Source organism: Brassica napus, chromosome C2 (genome assembly GCF_020379485.1).
Source record: "Brassica napus cultivar Da-Ae chromosome C2, Da-Ae, whole genome shotgun sequence".
Lineage (NCBI taxonomy): Eukaryota > Viridiplantae > Streptophyta > Magnoliopsida > Brassicales > Brassicaceae > Brassica > Brassica napus.
This window is the reverse complement of record NC_063445.1, coordinates 29,991,617-30,011,231: the sequence shown is the minus strand read 5'-3', so window position 1 is coordinate 30,011,231 and position 19,615 is coordinate 29,991,617. Positions and strand designations below refer to the sequence as shown.

General features: G+C 41.4%; 4 protein-coding genes across 7 annotated transcripts; 3 read left to right on the top strand and 1 right to left on the bottom strand.

The window, feature by feature from the left end:
* Positions 1–90: 90 nt before the first annotated feature.
* On the bottom strand, positions 91–6,488 carry LOC125582327. Its single transcript, XM_048748963.1, has 2 exons — positions 5,784–6,488; positions 91–150 (listed from the first exon to the last, which is right to left on the bottom strand). Exons 1-2 carry the CDS (start codon positions 6,354–6,356, stop codon positions 91–93), a joined length of 633 nt encoding a protein of 210 aa, XP_048604920.1. The 5' UTR covers positions 6,357–6,488.
* A 2,347-nt stretch (positions 6,489–8,835) lies between these two features.
* Positions 8,836–13,209, top strand: LOC125581888. 4 transcript variants are annotated; one of them, XM_048748072.1, is made up of 6 exons: positions 8,836–9,852; positions 9,999–10,769; positions 10,846–11,129; positions 11,210–11,315; positions 11,386–11,979; positions 12,187–13,209. In XM_048748072.1, exons 1-2 carry the CDS (start codon positions 8,860–8,862, stop codon positions 10,596–10,598), a joined length of 1,593 nt encoding a protein of 530 aa, XP_048604029.1. In that variant the 5' UTR covers positions 8,836–8,859; the 3' UTR covers positions 10,599–10,769; positions 10,846–11,129; positions 11,210–11,315; positions 11,386–11,979; positions 12,187–13,209. The 4 variants fall into 4 exon arrangements, with proteins under 4 accessions (XP_048604029.1, XP_048604031.1, XP_048604030.1 ...); XM_048748074.1 differs by lacking the exon at positions 11,386–11,979; XM_048748073.1 differs by having other exon boundaries at positions 11,386–13,209.
* A 729-nt stretch (positions 13,210–13,938) lies between these two features.
* On the top strand, positions 13,939–17,496 carry LOC125582326. The gene is made up of 5 exons (XM_048748962.1): positions 13,939–14,904; positions 14,949–15,261; positions 16,618–16,835; positions 17,025–17,240; positions 17,485–17,496. The coding sequence occupies exons 1-5, from the start codon at positions 13,939–13,941 to the stop codon at positions 17,494–17,496; spliced, it is 1,725 nt and encodes a 574-aa protein (XP_048604919.1).
* A 9-nt stretch (positions 17,497–17,505) lies between these two features.
* On the top strand, positions 17,506–18,024 carry LOC125582325 (uncharacterized mitochondrial protein AtMg00860-like). The gene has a single exon (XM_048748960.1). The coding sequence runs from the start codon at positions 17,506–17,508 to the stop codon at positions 18,022–18,024; it is 519 nt and encodes a 172-aa protein (XP_048604917.1).
* Positions 18,025–19,615: the final 1,591 nt, after the last annotated feature.

The following is a 19,615-nucleotide window of genomic DNA, read 5'->3' as shown; positions in this document are numbered from 1 at the left end:
GGGGGTCTATGTGGTTTCGGGTGTGGATACGAGCGTGCTTGGTCAGTTGGGGCGGGGCTGTTTTCTCTTCTTCTGCTTCATTCTTCTTCTTCATATTCTCGTCATCCTCCACATCCCACAAAAAACCTTGCGTATGAAGCTTGCACATAGCTGCACCATTATATAATTGTTATAACATAGTCCATAAAGTTTAAAGTTGCACAACACAAAGATTATAATAACTTCTCTTCTTATTAGATTTAGAAACTCTCTCAAACTAATCTTTCAAGTGTTTTCTCCTTGATGGAACATCTCTCCATGAGAACTCTTATATAGGAAGAAGCTTCATCTTTTCCTAAAGGGAGAGCTACATCTTTTCCTAAATGCGAAGCTACATCTTTTCCTAATAATATATGGAAACATTCCTAAGCTCGATATGTTTTACTTTTTCCTTAACCCATCAAACTTCACTTTAATGAGTTAACTTGCTCCTTAATTAATTGGAATTATCCAACATTCTCCCCCTTAATTCCAACTTGAATCTTAGGTATGTTGATCTTCTGAACTCCGATGACTTCCATAGACCGTTACTAGGTGCATCGCATTTCTCTTCGATACGATGTTGCATCAGAACGTGAGTATAGATGCTTCACTGCTTCTCTATGACTCTCTCTTAAAGCATCCTATGGTGCTTCGATACGATGTTGCATCAATCTCAGGCTCCTCCTCTGCCTTGATACTTTCAAACTCGTGTGCATCAGAACTTGAGTATAGTTACATACTCCATCTTCGTCTTGACAAGTATACCTTGCGCGTATCCTTCTTGTTTGATGTGAATGCCATCAGCTCCTTGCGTTACTTCTATACCAAGATAGTGTAAGCATCTCGAGGTCTGACATCTCAAATCTTCTTGACATATCATCTTTGAATTGCTTGATAACATTGAGCGAAGTCCCTGTTACAACAAGTCATCGATGTTATATAGCTATGATCAGAAGCTCCCCCCCCTTCTATTTCTTTTGATATACCGCAAGTTCCTTGGTGCACTTCGTGAACTCCATCTCCTTGAAAACGGTCGAGTTTGATGTTCCAAGCTCTTAGAGCAACTGTGCAAATACTTTCGTCGAAGTCTATGCCTTGTTGTTGCACGTAGCCTTTTGCGACTAGCCTTCTTTGTATTTGATCACCATTCCTCTGCATTCCTCTTGATCTTATATTATAAACCTTCAAACCTATCAGTTTCACACCTGCAGGCTTCTTGACGAGCTTCCAGTCTTATTTTTGATGATAGATTCGATCTCTGCCTGCTTCATTGCAATCGATCCAAGCTTGTATCACTGCAGTTTTCGATGTAACTTTCTGGTTCACCATCGATGGTGAGCAAGAGTCTGCCACCTTCAAATTCAGCAAGTAGGATGTAATCATCGAACCGCTTTGGTTTTCTGATGTTACGACCATATCTTGATGTTACATGCTGGTCTTGGTTTGCATCGTTGTTCTCCTCTGCTACTTGCTCTTGTTCACCTGCGTCTACAGCTTCTTCTTCTTCTTCATTATTGTTTTGCTCTTCGTGGTGTTGGTGATCTTGATGCTCATCACCATCTCCTTCTTGTAACATCAATATGAGGAAGCTTGAATGATCCTGGTTTTTCGTCCACGTTTCTTGATAGTGTATACGATGCGGTGAGATGTCTAGTTACAACAATTTTCGTTCTTCTTCACAAAAACGAATGAAATCAGAAGATGTGAACTCTCCTCCTCTATCGGTTCGAAAATTCTTGAGTTGTAGCTTCGTTTGATTCTCCACGTACTCCTTGAACTTTTTGAACCGATCGAACGCTTCACTCTTCTCTCTTAGCAGCATCGTCCACATATTCTTGAGTAATCATCAATTAAGACAAATACATATCTATTGTTTGCTGGTGTTGATGGTGATATCGGACCGCACAAGTCACCATGTACCAACTCCAATGCGTGTGATGCTCGATACTTTTCTTTAAGCAGAAAGACTTTCGAGTTTGCTTCCCAACTAAGCAGGCGTTGCACACATCTTTCTCGTGTATCACCTGAGGCATCCCTACTACCATCTCTTTGTCTACCATATTCTTCATGATTCCAAGTTCACATGTCCTAGCCGTGCATCCACGTCCATGTAACATCAGTTTCTTGTATTTGAAGACACTTCGGATATTCACCCTCCATTGGCGTCTTGTACAATCGGTTTGGTTGCCTTGCGACTTGTACTAATAGCTTTCCACGGGGATCTTTCAGCATCAGTAAGTCCTCTTCCATATTAACCTCACAACCCATCTCGGTTGCTTGTCCAAGACTTATGATATTGTGTTTAAGACTTGGGATGTAGTAGATATCTTTGAGTGCTCTTCTCTCCCATGTTTTTCCGATGACGTGATCGAACCTTTCCCAACAATCTCGATGTTTGATCCATCACCGAATTTGACTTTGCCTTTGATGCTATCATCTAGGTTTGAGAAGAACTCTCTCTTGCCTGTCATATGGTTACTTGCAACCATTGTCAAGGTACCATATACTCGTATTTCCATCGCATTCATCAAACCTCTTAGGAAACACTCTCTCTTCGTTGAGGAATACTACTTTATGCATATATAATGCATCCGCTTCTTGTGTTTCCGTTAGGTTAGCTTCTTCTCTTGGTCGTGTAGGACAATGTGACACGAAGTGCCCCATCTTGTCGCATCGCCAACATCTAACCTTAGAGTAGTCCTTCTTGGTCTTGTCTGAAGCTTCTCCTCCTTTGTTATGACCATCAGAAACATTAGACCTTCCTTGTCCTCTTCCTCTTCCACCATAACCTCTACCTATGCCTCTTCCTCGCAAGTTGTTATGGCTTCCACTACCTTGCATATCATTCTTTCCAAACATGAGCTTCGATTGACCTTCATCTTGGGTTTCTTCTTTGATGCGTTCTTCGAAAGCCTTCAATCTCCCCACAATGTCTTCGAATCCCGTTGAATTTAGATCCAGCACTTGTTCTAACGAAGCTACGATGTGAATGAACTTCGTTATTGGAAGTCCCTTCAGAAACTTCTTTACCAGCTTCGATGCTTCCATTATCTCTCCTAACGCGGCTGCTCTCGATGCTAAGCCTGAAAGTTTTCCTGCGTAGTCATCCACCGTGTCTGTGTCTGTCATCTTCAGTTTGTCGAACTCAGACATCAAGTTTGTACCCTTGTTTCTCTCACGCGATCAGCACCTAGGTTACGGGATTTGATAGCTTCCCAAATCTTCTTCGATGTATCATGTTCTCCAATCTGAAGTATTAGCGCCTCCGGGACTGATTGAAAGATTAGAGCAATCGCCATATTGTTCTTCTTTGCATCGTTACTCCCTGGATCAATTATATCCCAAACTTCGTATAAACGAAGCATCACTTTCATTCGCATCGACCATACGGTGTAGTTGGTCGATGTTAGCATCGGACATCGTATGTCCTTCTTCTTCATCTCAAGACCTTTATCACGTGCTTGAGAATCGTCTCCCATGTTTTGATCGAAGTTACAACTCCTCTTGTAAACGACTTTCGAAACCTGGAGCTCTGATACCAATTAAAGTTGCACAAACACAAGATTATAAGAACTTTCTCTTCTTATTAGATTTAGAAACTCTCTCAAAACTAAATCTTTCAATGTGTTTCTCTTGATGGAACATTTCTCCATGAGAACTCTTTATATAGGAAGAAGCTACATCTTTTCCTAAAGGCGAAGCTACATCTTTTCCTAATAATATATGGAAACATTCCTAAGCTCGATATGTTTTCATTTTTCCTTAACCCATCAAACTTCACTTTAATGAGTTAACTTGCTCATTAAGTTAATTGGAATTATCCAACAAAAATCTGATTAGTTATCCACATAAGTGTTACGTAAGCAAAAAATATATAAAAAAAAGAAGAAATAAGTGTTACATAAGCTATAGGTATAGATCTTGTAAAAAATTTACCAATCTTCTGGGGACATTTTGGCAGCTTGTTGGAAATAGGAGTGGGCTCTTTTACGATCGCCGTGGTTATGTAAAATGAGATCGGCGTATAGCGAGAGAATGTTTCCATCGTTGGTGTTCCCCCAAAATTGCTCTTTCACAATACTCTTCTGCTTTCTTCAAGTCCTCCTCTCACCTGTTTCATATTTAAATATCCATGCATTAGAAACTTTTTACGTGGATATCTTCTACTAAAATATCATGTACTATTTAAGATCCTATATAAAATATCCTGTATAAAATAATAAAAAGAGACATTTAAAAACGGCTAATATATTGTGAAAAAAAAGGAGACGCTCTCAGGCACACTTATCGAAGCCCTAAAATCAGATATGGTTCCCGACGCCGGCAGTTCCACAGCTCGCCGGCGTCGCTGCTTCTCGCCATGCTCTGCTCTCTTCTCTCCTGTTTTTCCTTTGTATGCTACTTTGCTTCACGGATCTCTCGAGGCGTTTGGTTTTGTGGTTCTCTCCGTCGTGGATGGCTTCGCTCGTCGTCGCTGCTAACCAAGCCAAAGCCCTCTGGATCCTGTCTCTCACCTGTAACCCTCTTCAGCCGCTACTAACTACGCCTGTTTCAGATCTACTTTTGACTACTTATGTGTGTGGGGATCCATACTTATCCTGGTGGTTTGAACTGAATCTGTATCTCTCTCCGGCCGTATCGTTGGGTTCAAGGTACTCACTTGTTTTCCCCTCTCTGCCTTGTTCTATTGCCTTGATTTCAGATGCATATCTGGTCATCGGTGTTTGTGGGGTTTCACTTATATCACTGCAAACAAGTTTTGACGGCTGGGGACTCCCACCGCGAACACCTCCTGCAGCTCTACACACACTGACGATTGCTCATTCTCTTTAAGCTGGTTAGACTTCATTGACCTGAGGCTCAACTCTGTTTCAGATAAACCCTCTTGGCTCCAACACGGTAATGTTGAAGCTGCGAAAAGTTTCTGCCTGATCTCAGTTATTGTCTTCAAAGAATCCATCTTCAAGCTCAATCCTCTTTCAGTCTGGGTGAAGCTACAAATGTTAGGATCAGAAGGATATACTCTAATCCCTGGTGCAATCTTTGGAGGGCTTCCAAAATGTTCAAGCATAGCACACCATCAAAGTTCAACTCCAACAAGAGCAAATACCAAGAATTTTATGTCAGTAAGTTGGAGTCTATCAAAGCTTGGAGATTGTAGTCCCTTAGCACTTTTCTTAATAAAGGCTAGCCAAACTTCCTCATGCCGGGGCCATGAGAGACCACTTTTCACCATCCTCCACTTCGTAGGAGTGACAACTTCCACCAAAATCCCTCTTCGTGAGAAGGACTCTTTCTTTGGCTATGTAGTCAATGATCATTGTCGATTTCCTTACCGTTTGTTGCCTTATGTGATGGTTCGTTTGGGACCGGAAGGCACAACGATACTCATTTCGATGAGCATCGAGGTTATGGATCATTCAACGTCACAATATACGGTGACTATTCCCGTTGAAGAACTTGAAGGACGATGTAATCACTCTTGGAGCTTACTTGTATGTGGCACCTTTGAACTTTCTTTTGACTTGTTATCAAGCTTGTCAAAGCTTGCGTCTCTATCTTTCTCTTGCCTTGTATTGAATGTATCCAGTAGGATCGCACATCTACTTTCAGATGTTGCTTATATCTTTGTAGTTGGCTAAGTTTTATGAATGAAATATGTTGTGTTTCAAAAAAAAAAAAAACGGCTAATATATTTTTTTCTTTTGTTTTGTTTATGTCTCTATTCTCTGTTTTTCCAAATCTCTACTCAACTTATGTACCTCTTTCAAAAACTTGGCGTAGTTTCCGGTCAGAAGCGAATTTCCAGGTGTCAAGTTGATCATCTCCCGGTAATACACATCGGTGGCGTCCTCACTTCCACTTCTTCCACTGTCATCTCCGCCGTTACAGATCTTGACGCCGCTGCTCCCCATACCACCACCACCACCCATCACAAGAGCCTCCGGATGATCTTCAACATCACTGACCTTCTCTCCCAGCCTAGAGCCCGAGAACAGTCTTTCCGTTAAAAGGTTCGAGGACGGATCCAAAATCTTTCCGTTGTAGGCTGTTCCATGGGAACTTTCATCTAACGATGACCTTCGTTGCTTTCGTGGTAATACGTTACTGCTGTCATGTACGTTGTAACTTGATTTAAGAACGCTTTCCCTGTGCTCAGAGAAAGCTTGGTGCAATATCTCCCCAGTGTGTTCATCTATGGACTTTGAAGCGAGAAGAGACAACGATCTGTTTCGGGGCTGGAGCAGTGACTCCGGCTCCGGTGACGATTCTCTCGAGCAGTGTTGTTGTAGCCATGAGTTGAGTATTGGAGCAGATGTGGTTCTCAGTAACATGATGATGATGATGGTCACTCGGTTAATCAAAATTAAATTTTTATACTAACAAAAACTCCATTAGATTTTAACCCTCATGCATGAGTCTCTTGATAATGTGTATATTCGCTAGTCTACTGGGGGGTCTTTATATAATGGTAAGCCGCATGTATATATTATTGGTCTCAGTACACACCAGCCAAGAGAAAAAACAATATGTGACGGGACCATAGACTTATAGATAAAGATCGTAGGAAACCCTTGGCCTTTGATGCTTTGACACATTGAGCACACCACATGGGCAAGTGTGGGGTCCACATTTCACCCTTTTGTCCTCATCAGTACATAGTTTCTTACAGAAACTGACGGTGCTGGGTGAAGCATGAGATGGAGACAAACTCTAAACGTAACTGTCAGCTACAGTTTTAATCTCAGGTCGAGACAATAAGCGACACGTTTTTTTTAGATTGTAGCTGAGGAATGGAGACGCTAAATACGGCAAGCGGTGAGAGACGAGAGATCTGAATGCTTCACATTCAACATTATCATTCTCACGCTTTTATCAACTAGCGGAGGCACTGTTCTTTTGCGGATTAAATGTATGCAGTATATAATAACGTATTTGAGAGTTTCTACTTGACCTACCTAGTTACTGCAATATGTAGTTCCATATTATGATATTTTTACTGCAAAAAAAGTCCACATTGATAGCAATAGCTCGTTTTACCGAACTGTTATTGTAGGAAATTAAAAAAAATTTGTGTAGTATAATAGTGCTATATAAACGCGATGACAGTGTTTCATTAAGCGGGAACCCAAAATTAGCTTTTCCGCGTACACACTTAGTAAAAATCATTAATCAACTCACTTTACCTCTCTCTAATCGTGTTTTCCCTCTATCTTCCCTAATTTTCTCCTCTTTCTCACATAACCCTAGCTAAAATTTATCGAGCTCCATTCTACACCTCTAAACACTGTTCCGCCTCTCCCATCCGCCAATTAAAGCTCCGTCATCCACCATTCCGAGACCATTTCCGTTGCTGAAGGTATCGAAGGTCGCCATTACGCCATTTCTGTCGATAGTTAATTTCCTGATTTGATTTCCTGTTTTCATTTCATATTTGCTTAGATTTCATCTTTCGTTTGATTTCCTTTAACTAGGATTGTTGTTTTATCAATTTCGATTTAGACTTTAAGGATTCGATTTGCGAAATAAATTTATTTGCATGTCTTCGTTTTCGTTTTAGTTTTATCAGCTCGATTACTTGTTACTTATTCGAATAATTTACTGATTCTGTGTTGTGTCATTGTGTTGTGTGATTCTGTAGTATTTGATTGAAGATCTATCGTTTTTGTAGTCATTGTGTCAGTGTGTTGTGTGATTCTGTAGTTTGTTCAGAATAATATATCGAGTAGAAGAGATGCCTCTTATGTGTCCTGTGTCATTTGTTCAGAATCGTAGTAGATTTGCGTTTTATCTAATGTAATTTTTTATTATTTGTGCTCGTTTTAGCAATGAATTCGAGGATAAGTTATGTGCTTCATCTAATGTCATTTTATTATGTTATTTGTTCTGACTCTGAGTGCTTTTACTATGAAATCGAGGACAAGTTCTGAGTATTCTGAGTGATTATACTATTACTCTGATGACTCTGATGACAATTTGTCAAAAATTGTTACTGAAGTTTCAGTTTTGGTTTAGAATATATAATGGTGGACAAGGCATGGGTTCATCTTAGCAGGTACTGCTTTTAATATTATCTGTTATGTTTCAGTATGTGTTGAGAGACTTAAATCGTTTATTTTTTTTTTGCTTTTCATGATCCACTGAAGAGTTGATCCTGCGTATGAGAGAGGGGCTTCAGAGTTTGTACGAGATGTGGCTGCAGGTCTGGGAGGGACTGATATGATTGTATGTCCCCTGCATTGACTGCCGTAATATAGATCGTCACTCAGGAGTTGTGGTAGTTGATCATCTAGTTACTGGGGGAATGGAGGAGTCTTACAAGAAGCGGCCTGATTGGTATCTACATGGAGAATTGGACTCAAGAGTTGAATCTGAAAGCAACACAAGTCAGTGGAATGATGATATCTTCGGGTTATACAGAGCCGCTGAGTGTTTTGATGAAGATTTAGCTGGTACTGGGGAGTTATCTGAGATGGCAGAGGGAGACGACAAGAAAGAGGATGAATTCCTGGCAAAGATAGCTGAAGCCGAAACCCCATTGTATCTGAGCTGTGCATCACACAACAAGTTATCTGCCATTGTTTCTTTAATCAGACTGAAGACACAAAATGGGTGGTCTGACAAGAGCTTCAACGATCTGCTTGAGACCTTACCAGAGATGTTTCCAGAGGATAATGTGCTCCACACTTCGCTGTATGAGGTGAAGAAATTTCTGAAATCTTTTGATATGGGTTACGAGAAGATTCACGCATGCGTCAATGACTGCTGTCTATTCCGAAAGAGGTACAAGAAGCTTGAGAAGTGTCCAAATGCAAGGCTTCAAGATGGAAGACCAATATGCACACTGGTGAGAAGAAGAAAGATGTCCCACAGAAAGTATTACATTACTTTCCCATCATACCAAGATTGAAGAGGATGTTCCGGTCTGAGCAAATGGCAAAGGATTTGAGGTGGTACTTCACCAACAAAAGCACAGATGGAAAACTTTGGCACCCTGTTGATTCAGTGACATGGGATCAGGTGAATGCAAAACACCCGGCCTTTGCAGCAGAAGAAAGGAACCTGAGGCTTGGTCTTTCAACTGACGGATTTAATCCCTTCAATATGAAGAATTCGATGTACAGTTGCTGGTCTGTTTTGCTAGTGAACTATAACTTGCTGCCTGACCTATGCATGAAGAAGGAGAACATCTTGCTTTCGTTGTTGATTCCTGGTCCACAACAGCCTGGTAATAGCATCGATGTGTACTTAGAACCCCTCATCGACGATTTAAACCATCTGTGGAGCAGTGGAGAGGTAACCTACGATGCTGTAACTTGTTGTACTTTTAATCTTAATGCAATGCTGCCTTGGACGATCAGTGATTTCCCAGCTTATGAGAATCTTGCAGGCTGTAAAGTCAAGGGGAAAATGGGGTGTCCGTTATGTGGAAAGAAGACAGATAGTATGTGGCTAAAGTTCAGCAGAAAACATGTCTACATGTGCCATAGAAAGGGTCTGCCACCAACTCATAGTTTTAGAGGAAAGAAGAAGTGGTTTGATGGAAAAGCTGAACAAGGGAGAAGGGGTAGAATACTAACAGGTCGTGAAATTTCTCAAAATCTGAGAAACTTCAACAATGACTTTGGAAATTTTAAGAGATCTGCAAGTAAGAGGAAAAGGATTCAGAGTACTGATTTAAGCTCTGATGTTGAGGCTTTATCTAGTGAATCAGAGGAAGAAGAAGAGGAAGAGGAAGAGGAAGAGGAAGAGGAAGAAGTTCAAGTCGATGAAGATGAGTTATCTCGGTGGAAGAAGAGATCAATCTTCTTCAGGCTACCATACTGGGAGGTATGAATTTTTTCTGTTTCTGTTTATGAATTATTTCTTTTTATGTTTATGGATTTTATGAAGAAGAGATCAATCTTCGTTATGTTTCTGTTTATGATTTTTTTATATTTAATTTTGAGTTTATGTTTTCTTTCTGTTTCGCGTAGGAACTTCCGATGAGACACAACTTGGATGCCATACATGTGGAGAGGAATGTGGCTGCGAGTTTAGTTTCCACATTGTTGCACTCTGGAAAATCTAAGGATGGTCTTGCTGCTCGTAAAGATCTGGAGGAATTTGGTATTAGGCAGGAGTTGCACCCTAAAATCCAAGGAAAACGAACATATCTTCCTCCAGCACTATGGTCTTTGTCGAAGGCAGAGAAGAAGATCTTTTGCAGGCGACTATTTGACTTCAAAGGGCCAGATGGATATTGCTCAAACATTTCAAGAGGTGTTTCACTAGATGACTGTAAAGTATCAGGTTTGAAATCCCATGACTATCATGTTTTAATGCAGCAACTTCTTCTGATTGCGCTTAAAGGATCGTTACCTAAAGGACCTAGGCTAGCCATTTTGAGGCTGTGCGCATTCTTCAATATGCTGTGTCAGAGAGTGATTGATAGGGAGAAGCTATTGGTTATGGAAGCTGAGATTGTTGAGACTCTATGCTTGTTTGAAAGATTTTTTCCTCCAAGCTTCTTTGATATCATGGTCCATTTTGAGGTTGTGCGCATTGTTCAATATGTTGTGCCAGAGAGTGATTGATAGGGAGAAGCTATTGGTTATGGAAGCTGAGATTGTTGAGACTCTATGCTTGTTTGAAAGATTTTTCCCTCCAAGCTTCTTTGATATCATGGTCCATTTGACTGTGCACCTAGGAAGGGAAGCCCGCCTTGGTGGACCAGTCCAATTTAGATGGATGTACCCATTTGAAAGGTATTATATATATGACTTTTTAAAATTTTGACTATACTCACTTTTGCTAATCAATCTATACTCACTTTCGTCTCAGGTACATAAAAGTCCTCAAAGACTTTGTGAGAAATCCTGCAAGACCTGAGGGGTGCATCGCTGAGTCGTATTTAGCTGAAGAATGTATCGGGTTTTGCAATGAATTTTTTAAGAAGACAACAGACGTAGAAGAAAAAATAGACAGAAACACAGAGTATGAGAACAATTCCATCTTAGAGGGTCGTCCAATATCCACAGGCACTCCAATTACTCTGACTGAAATGGAAAAGAAAGTAGCACATCTTGCTATCATCCAAAACATGGCTTTCGTGAACCATACGTAGAGTAAGTATCATATTTCACTTACTCTTTTGTTTTCTGATCAACCAATTGATTCATTTCTTTTACTTTCAATCTTTTACAAGTGAGCATCTACAGTATTTACAAGACACATGTGAAAAATGTCGGCGAGATGCATCAACCTTATCAAGTATGCACACAAAGAATTTCGCAACTTGGCTAAAAGAACAGGTTACTAATTTGTTTTCATAATTTCTCTTGTTGCCGTAGACATGTCTTTGACTTGATTTTACTTTGTTAGGTGCCTCTTGATTCTACAGAGCATGAAGAAACACTTAAGTGGATAACTTATGGTCCATGTTGTTCTGCAAGGTCTTATACATGATTCATAGTTAATGGGCAGGGGTTTCACACAACGTCAATTGATAGGAGAAGTCAGAATAGTGGGGTTTATTATGAGGCTACAGCAGTCTGTAGATCTAGTGCCAAAGATATATCACAGGTCGTCGATCTGGTTTCTTTTTACGGCAGAGTAACTGACATCATTTTGCTGGATTATAAAGTCTTCTATGTCCCTCTGTTCCGGTGTGAATGGGCAGTAAAGGGTAATGGAGTGAAGATTGAAGATGGTTTCACCCTTGTTAACCTCCATCATAGTCAAGCATCCTTTGCAAGTGATCTATACATTCTAGCATCTCAAGCAAAGCAAGTCTTTTACTCTAGGGAAGATGAGTCATCACATTGGTATACTGTTATGAGAGATCCTTCGAGAAGATACAGTAAGGAAGATATTCAAGAGGGGACTGCAAACATTGGGCCATTACCATCAAATATCGACATGGAAGTTGACATTGATGAGGCAGAGAATGTCAGAACTGATTGTGAAGGCATATATGTGTGAAACGTATCCCTTTTGATTATTTTCATTGTCTGTATGTTTGTTCGGTTTGGTCATTGTCTGTTTGTTTGGTTTGGTCATGGTCATTCTATGTTTGTTTGGAATGTTCGTTGTTTGTTTGTTTGGTTGGTCTTGGTCTGTTTGTTTGGATTTATCAGTGTCTGTTAGTTTCGAACTAATTCTTCCTTTCATAATTTGTTCCAGGTAAATTGTTATGGCCGGTGGAACGAAAAACAAAAGAGGAGGGAAGCCAAAAAAGAAAGAAAAACAAGCAGATGATGATGTTGAGTTCGTGCGTACTTTGGAGACAGGTGAGCAACATGTGACAGAACCAGAAGAAGGTGAGCAACATGTGAGAACCACAAGAAGATGAACAACATATGATAGAACCTGAGACAGAACGAGCTGATAGTGAGCCTGAAGGTGAGATCGGACAGTCTACAGTTCCGGAGCCAAAAGATTCAAACTCCCGTAAGAGAAAGCGTGGACCAACAATGATGAAAGACATAGCTAAAGATCCAAATAGCAGAGTTCATGTAGATTTCACTTTCATGGGAGAACCTTACTGATGCGCCTCAGTCCATGGATCAGTACATGGAACCGGACCAGATTGGAGATCAGGCCGATCAGAACAACTCAGCCGAGGTTCGTCTACCGAGCCGTGCCAACCAGGACGATCGTGCCGTGTACCACCTAGACCCGCTTACATCCGGGATGGAGCTTAGACCAGACCCACGTCCAGACATCCGAACTGACTAATCCAGTACGCGTTCTTCCCAGCCATCTCGACAAGCCAAAGCCAACAGCCGAGCCAGACTTGACTTGGATCGTGAGGTTTCCCAAAATGATCTAGACTTCTCTCTCTTGGTCCATTTGGTGCGAACCAAGTGTCCTAAAGACCAAACCGATGGACTATCTCTCATGTCTGACACTCTCTTGGATTTCTATCATTCATATTTCTCTAAGGCACGAATCATCCAGCTTTCTGAAGACTTAGGCCGCATCAGTACACTGCTTGATCACCCGGCGGACTGTCCAGACCGTCCCGAGTTCGTCCAGATCCTTACCGCGACAACTCCAACTTGGCCGAATGAATCTGGACATCAGCCGAAGAATCACTTTGACCAGATCTGATCTGAAGAGTTATTTGACTGCCTTTCAACATACCACAAGTAGTATAAGTATGTAAACTCTTTCTCATAATCAATGAATCGATTTTCCCCTTAAGTTTATGAGTTTATCTCTTTGTTCTTTGCTTAGAACAGTCTTTGTTTCTTGTCGAGTGATTCTCCAAGTAAACATATATTCCCTTGTTGGTCTTGACGTAACATTCCAAACCACAATTGAAGCCGGTAGTATCATAAGATATTTCCGCAACCTTGTGTGTCGCCTTTCAAACCACCCAGTTCTCCCATCTTTGCCGAGTTCATATCCAAAATCTCGTTGAGTGATCCTTGTCCGAATCTAGAACGTATCAAAGTGGTATCAGAGCCACTCAACCGGTATCATCTTTTCATTTTCTCATCGTTTCATCTTCTCATCTTCCATTTTTCTAAATTTGTTCATCTTCTTCTTTCTATCTCAAATCCGGGCCATCTCTTTACCAGCCACTAGATTAAAAAAAAAAGAGATCTATATAAAAAAAAAAGAGAAAAAGAATCAAAAAGTTCGATTAGTGGCTAGGTGGTGGAAGAGAAATCCTGCTGACTGGAAAATCCAGCCTTAGAGTGGTTAAAACGGATTTCAAAACCAAAGTTCTTATCTTTCTATCTTAAACTACCCCCGTTTGCTTGGAGATCGCAACTTGTTACTAGTCTTGTTCTCTTAGAACTTTGAGAGACCACTTATTGAGTGACCATCCAAATTCTGAGAGAAACACTAAGAGTGGGCGAGATCAAACACCTGAGTGTGAGGAATTTTGTGTACTAATCTCTTGTGTTAGGCTTTTCAGGAACTATGGAGAGTGAAGAAGATAGGAACCAAACCGGGAACTCTTATGCTGGTTTATCTAACTTGCAGATGAGAGCTCTCAGTGATTCTATGGCTAACCTTATGAATGCATGTTTGGAACAGATCCATCTCAGACTTGATGAGATCCAAAATAGCCAACCGGTCCGATCTAGAAACCGGCAAGATCGCCCATGGAGGAACGGACGGCCGAATGAAGAAGTCGGAGAGGAGGAGAACCAAGACGATCGTTCCATCAACCGTCCTAGGAGAGGAACCCAAAACCATGATCAAGGTGATGTCAATCCTTTTGCTAGAACTGAACGAACTGATGAGGGTTTAGGTGGAGTGAAACTTAAAATTCCAACTTTTGATGGTAAAAACGATCCATATGCTTTCCTTGAATGGGAAAGAAAAATTGAACTTGTTTTTGATTGTCAAAATTTCTCTGAAATAAAAAAGGTTAGATTGGCCGCAGCTGAGTTTGTTGGCTATGCTATTAACTGGTATGATCAAGTTGTGACTCACAGGAGAAGGAATGGCGGGCCACCAACCTTTACTTGGGATGAGCTCTCGGCCTTGATGAGGAGACGGTTTGTTCCAGAACATTACCACCGGGAACTCCACCAACGACTTAGACGTCTACTTCAAGGAACCAAATCCGTGGAGGACTACCACCAAGAGATGGAGGTCTTGATGCTCAAGGCGGATGTGGACGAGCCTTTAGACGCCACCATGGCCAGATTCCTTTCAGGTCTCAACCGAGACATTCAAGATCGAATGGAGCTTCAGGAGTATGCTAGTATGGAACAAATGCTACACAAGGCCATTCTGATCGAACAGCAAGCCAAAAGAAAGAACTACTCTAAACCGGCCTTTGTTCCCAAACCTAGCTATCAAGACAAAGGTAAGTCTCCAATCACAACAAATACTGCTTTTAAGACTAATGCCCCGGCTCGTGTTGACAAAGGCAAAGTTGTTGAGACTAACAACCGGGAAAGAGACATTCGGTGCTATAGATGTCAAGGCCTTGGCCACTACGCCAGCAAGTGTCCAAACCAGAAAGTGATGACGATAAGGACGATCTAGAGGACAAGGACGATAAGGACGATCTAGAGGACAAGGACGACCACAGTCCTATCTTTAATGAGGAAGGAGAGTCCTTCGACTATCCCCACCAAGGGCCGCTCCTAGTCGCCAGAAAAACCATGGACGAAGGCCTTGGTCCGATCATTGAAGAAGAATCGGACACCGACCTAAACCCGGCCTTTGATGAGACACTTGAGCCGATCTATGATGATGAGGACAGACAGCTCGACTATCCAGTTCACGGTCCACTTCTTGTTACCAGAAGAACATTGAGTGTTCAACCCAAAACCAATGAACGAGAACAAAGGGAGAATCTTTTTCATTCTCGATGTTTAGTTTCAGAAAAAGTTTGTTCTTTGATTATTGATGGTGGAAGTTGCACTAATGTTGCTAGTGATCCTCTTGTCAGGAAGCTTGGACTCGTAACTAAACCACTTCCTCGACCTTTTAGATTGGAATGGTTGAATGAAACTGGAGAACAGTATGTCCGGGAACAGGTCGCGGTGCCTCTCACTATTGGACGATATGAGGACGAGGTCCTTTGCAACGTCCTTCCTGATAGACTATGGATTTTACACATTTTTAGCCATGGTTTATAAGTGTTTTAATATACATTTACTACTATATAGAGTCTATTTAGAGTATTTACAGGTTCATGTACGTTCTGGAGAAATATGGTGATTTTGGAGTCTTTTGAGGTGCAGAACTGCACAAACGTGTCAGATGTCTAGCTATGGATGGAGACCTTCTAACCGTTAGATTGAGCCCAGCTTTTGACACAAGATAGAGCTTTGAGTTACTTTCCAATGACACCGGTTCGAGGTCAATCAGCATCCTGTAGTAGAAGTTATGCATGTTTTACTGAAGAGTGGTCAGTTTGCCTCGCGAGAGGAAGCTGTCGAGAAGAGGAACGTATGTCGATCGATGCAGACCTCTTCACATCGATCGATATGGATATGGATGCCAGAAAGCGGGCCGATCATATTTTATGACTGACTGAAGCCCAGAAGCAACCACAAATTACCAAAATACCCTTGGACGACCAGAAACCCTATTTATGTGTTTTCTAAGCCATTGTTGACGGCTAAGCTTTATTTTATTCATAGTTCTAAGTTAGGAGAGAAGAGAGGAACTCCTTCAGAGTTCTCTTGGAACTCCATTGTTTTGGTTTTATTTATATTTTATGTTATTCATCTATTCATCTATGATTTCTGTGACAAACATCATGCATGAGTAGATCCACCTGCTAGGTTTAGGAATTTCTAGGGTTTTGAATGAATTTCTGAATTATATGATTGTTAGGATATCTAAAGATCTCTACATCAGGATAGCTTGTAATACTAGGATCTAAAGTAGTTGGAAAACCACGAGAGTGTGACTAATTGCTTGAACCTAGAATCATAAGACAATTGAGAGGCACGAGAGTGCAATCAATTAACTGAACCCGAATCCTGTTGGATTAGATACCTAGGCGCATACGAGAGGTGGTCTAGGAATCTAGTTGAACATAATCGCTCAGATCGATAACGCTTGCCTAAGGCAGTGTTGATCGACGCTTATACCATAACATCGATTGACACTCATGCCATATCCTGCTAGGACGACCCTGGCAGTTTGACAAGAAGAGAATACATGACGGTTACACCAACCGACACTCTTTTGATCATAAGGGAAAGAAGATCACCTTGGTTCCTCTCTCACCGGCCGAAGTCCACCAAGATCAGCTCCAGCTGAAGAAAAGCCGAGACAAAGCGCCCAAACCATCCGAACCTAAGGTATCTCCTAGGAACTCAAACTTCTTTATCAAAGGAAGCCAGGTAAAGAAATCCTTATGCTCACAACAGTCGTTTCTTTTGCTTGTTTACAAAGAAACTCTAATGGCTTCCTCTTCTAACATTGCATCGGAAATTCCGAGTGATCTGAGAGATGTTTTGCAGGAATAATCTGATGTGTTTCCAAATGAGAATCATAAGGGATTGCCACCAGTCTGAGGCATTGAACACCAGATCGACTTCGTCCCAGGTGCGTCTCTTCCAAACCGGCCAGCTTACCGAACCAATCCTGTGAAGACAAAGGAACTTCAGAGACAGATTGGAGAGCTTCTTGAGAAGGGATACGTCAGGGAGAGCCTCAGCCCTTGTGACGTTCCTGTCCTCCTTGTGCCCATAAAGGATGGCACTTGGCGCATGTGTGTGGACTGCCGAGCCATCAATAACATTACGGTAAAGTATAGACATCCAATCCCTAGGCTTGATGACATGCTTGATGAGTTGCATGGATCTTCTGTGTTTTCTAAAATTGATTTGAAAATCGCATTCAAAACTAAACTAGGATTGTATGAATGGCTTGTCATGCCATTTGGCCTTACCAATGCACCTAGTACATTCATGCGTTTGATGAATCATATCTTGCGGTCCTTTATTGGCCATTTTTTGTTGTCTACTTTGATGATATTCTCATTTACAGCAAGAACCTTGATGATCAAAAATGCATTTGAAATCTGTTCTTGAAGTACTTAGGAAAGAACGTTTGTTTGCTAATCTTGGTAAGTGTTCTTTTGGGACAGATCACGTGGTCTTCTTAGGCTTTGTTGTAGGTGCAGATGAACTCAGAGTGGACGAAGAAAAGATCAAGGCCATCCGAGACTGGCCCAGTCCAACGACCGTGGGCGAGGTGAGAAGCTTTCACGGCCTGGCCAGGTTCTATCGAAGGTTTGTTCACAACTTCAGCTCTATAACCGCCCCTCTCACCGAAGTGATCAAGAAGAACGTTGGATTCAAGTGGGAACAAGCCCAAGAAGGGGCGTTCCAGATCCTTAAAGTGAAGTTGACTCAAGCCCCATTACTTGTTCTTCCTGATTTCTCTAAGACTTTCGAAATCGAATGTGATGCCTCGGGTGTAGGTATTGGTGCTGTCTTGATGCAGGATAGGAAACCCATTGCTTACTTCAGTGAGAAGCTTGGAGGAGCCACACTCAACTATCCCACTTATGACCAGGAACTGTAATCTTTGGTCCGGGCCCTTCAGACGTGACAGCACTACCTTTGGCCTAAGGAGTTCGTAATTCATACGGATCACCAGTCTTTGAAACATCTTAAGGGCCAGCAAAAGTTGAACAAAAGGCATGCACGTTGGGTCGAGTTCATTGAGACCTTTCCTTATGTAATCAAGTACAAGCAAGGTAAGGAAAACGTGGTAGCTGATGCCTTGTCCAGAAGGTATGTTCTTCTGTCCACTCTTGAGACCAAGTTGCTTGGTTTCGAGTTTATCAAAGACTTGTATGCAACTGATCCAGACTTCAAGGAAATTTTCAGAAAATGTTCCAAGATTTCCTATGGGAAGTAGTATCAAGTTTCTGATTTCTTATTCTTTGATAACCGTCTTTGTGTTCCCCAATGTTCTTTGAGGGAGTTGTTTGTCAGGGAATCTCACGGAGGAGGCTTGATGGGACATTTCAGAATCAAGAAAACCTACAAGGTGGTTTATGAGCACTTCTATTGGCCGAGTCTGATGAAAGATGTGGAGAGGATATGCAACCGTTGTGTGGTGTGCAAGAAGGCCAAGTCCAAAGTGAAAAACCAAGGTTTGTATTCAGCTTTACCCATTCCATCTCATCCTTGGGTAGATATCTCTTTGGATTTCGTGCTTGGATTGCCTAAGACTAAGGCCGGACGAGATTCTATCTTTGTGATAATTGATAGGTTTTCAAAAATGGTTCATTTCATACCTTGTCATAAAACTGATGATGGTGTGCATGTTGCTGAACTATTCTTTAGAGATGTTGTCCGATTGCATGGCATGCCTAGAACAATTGTGTCTGATCGAGATGCTAAGTTCCTTAGCTATTTCTGGAAGACCTTGTGGTCTAAACTAGGAACTAGAATTTTATTGTCGACCACTTGTCATCCTCAGACCGATGGTCAAACTGAGGTTGTGAACCGAACTTTGTCTGCATTGCTTAGGTATTTGGTTAATAAGAATTTTAGACTTTGGGAAGAATGTTTGCCACATGTTGAGTTTGCATACAATCATTCTGTGCATTCTGCTACTAAGTTCTCACCGTTTGAAATTGTTTATGGTTTCAACCCTATGTTTCCACTTGATCTTTTACCTTTGCCTTTGAGTGAAAGAGTTTGTGACACCCGTCACTTTCGAAATAGTAAAAATACTTCGATAAATACAAATATCTGAAATATCCATATATAAATATTTGAAAGTCCACATCCACGCATGAATTCCATAATATAAATAAAATCCGAAACATAAGGTACGACATAAACCGAGAATCCAAAATACGAAATACCATAACGATAAAAGTCCAAAGGCCTAGAGGCCCGATAACGATAAAATCGATAAAACGATAGAAGCCCAAAAGCCCAATAGCACCGGTCCGAAAAATCACTCCTGCTCGTCGGTCTCACCTGAAAGGGGGAAATAAGGAGGGGTGAGCGACAGGGGAATCGCCCAGTGAGGTATGGGATGCTAAACCGCAAACCACTGACTCAGTTCATAGCACTACAACTATGTAGGCCTAGCTCTAGCACGAGACAATCACGGTGCCTATTACACCACACAGAACAATCACATATGTCTAGTG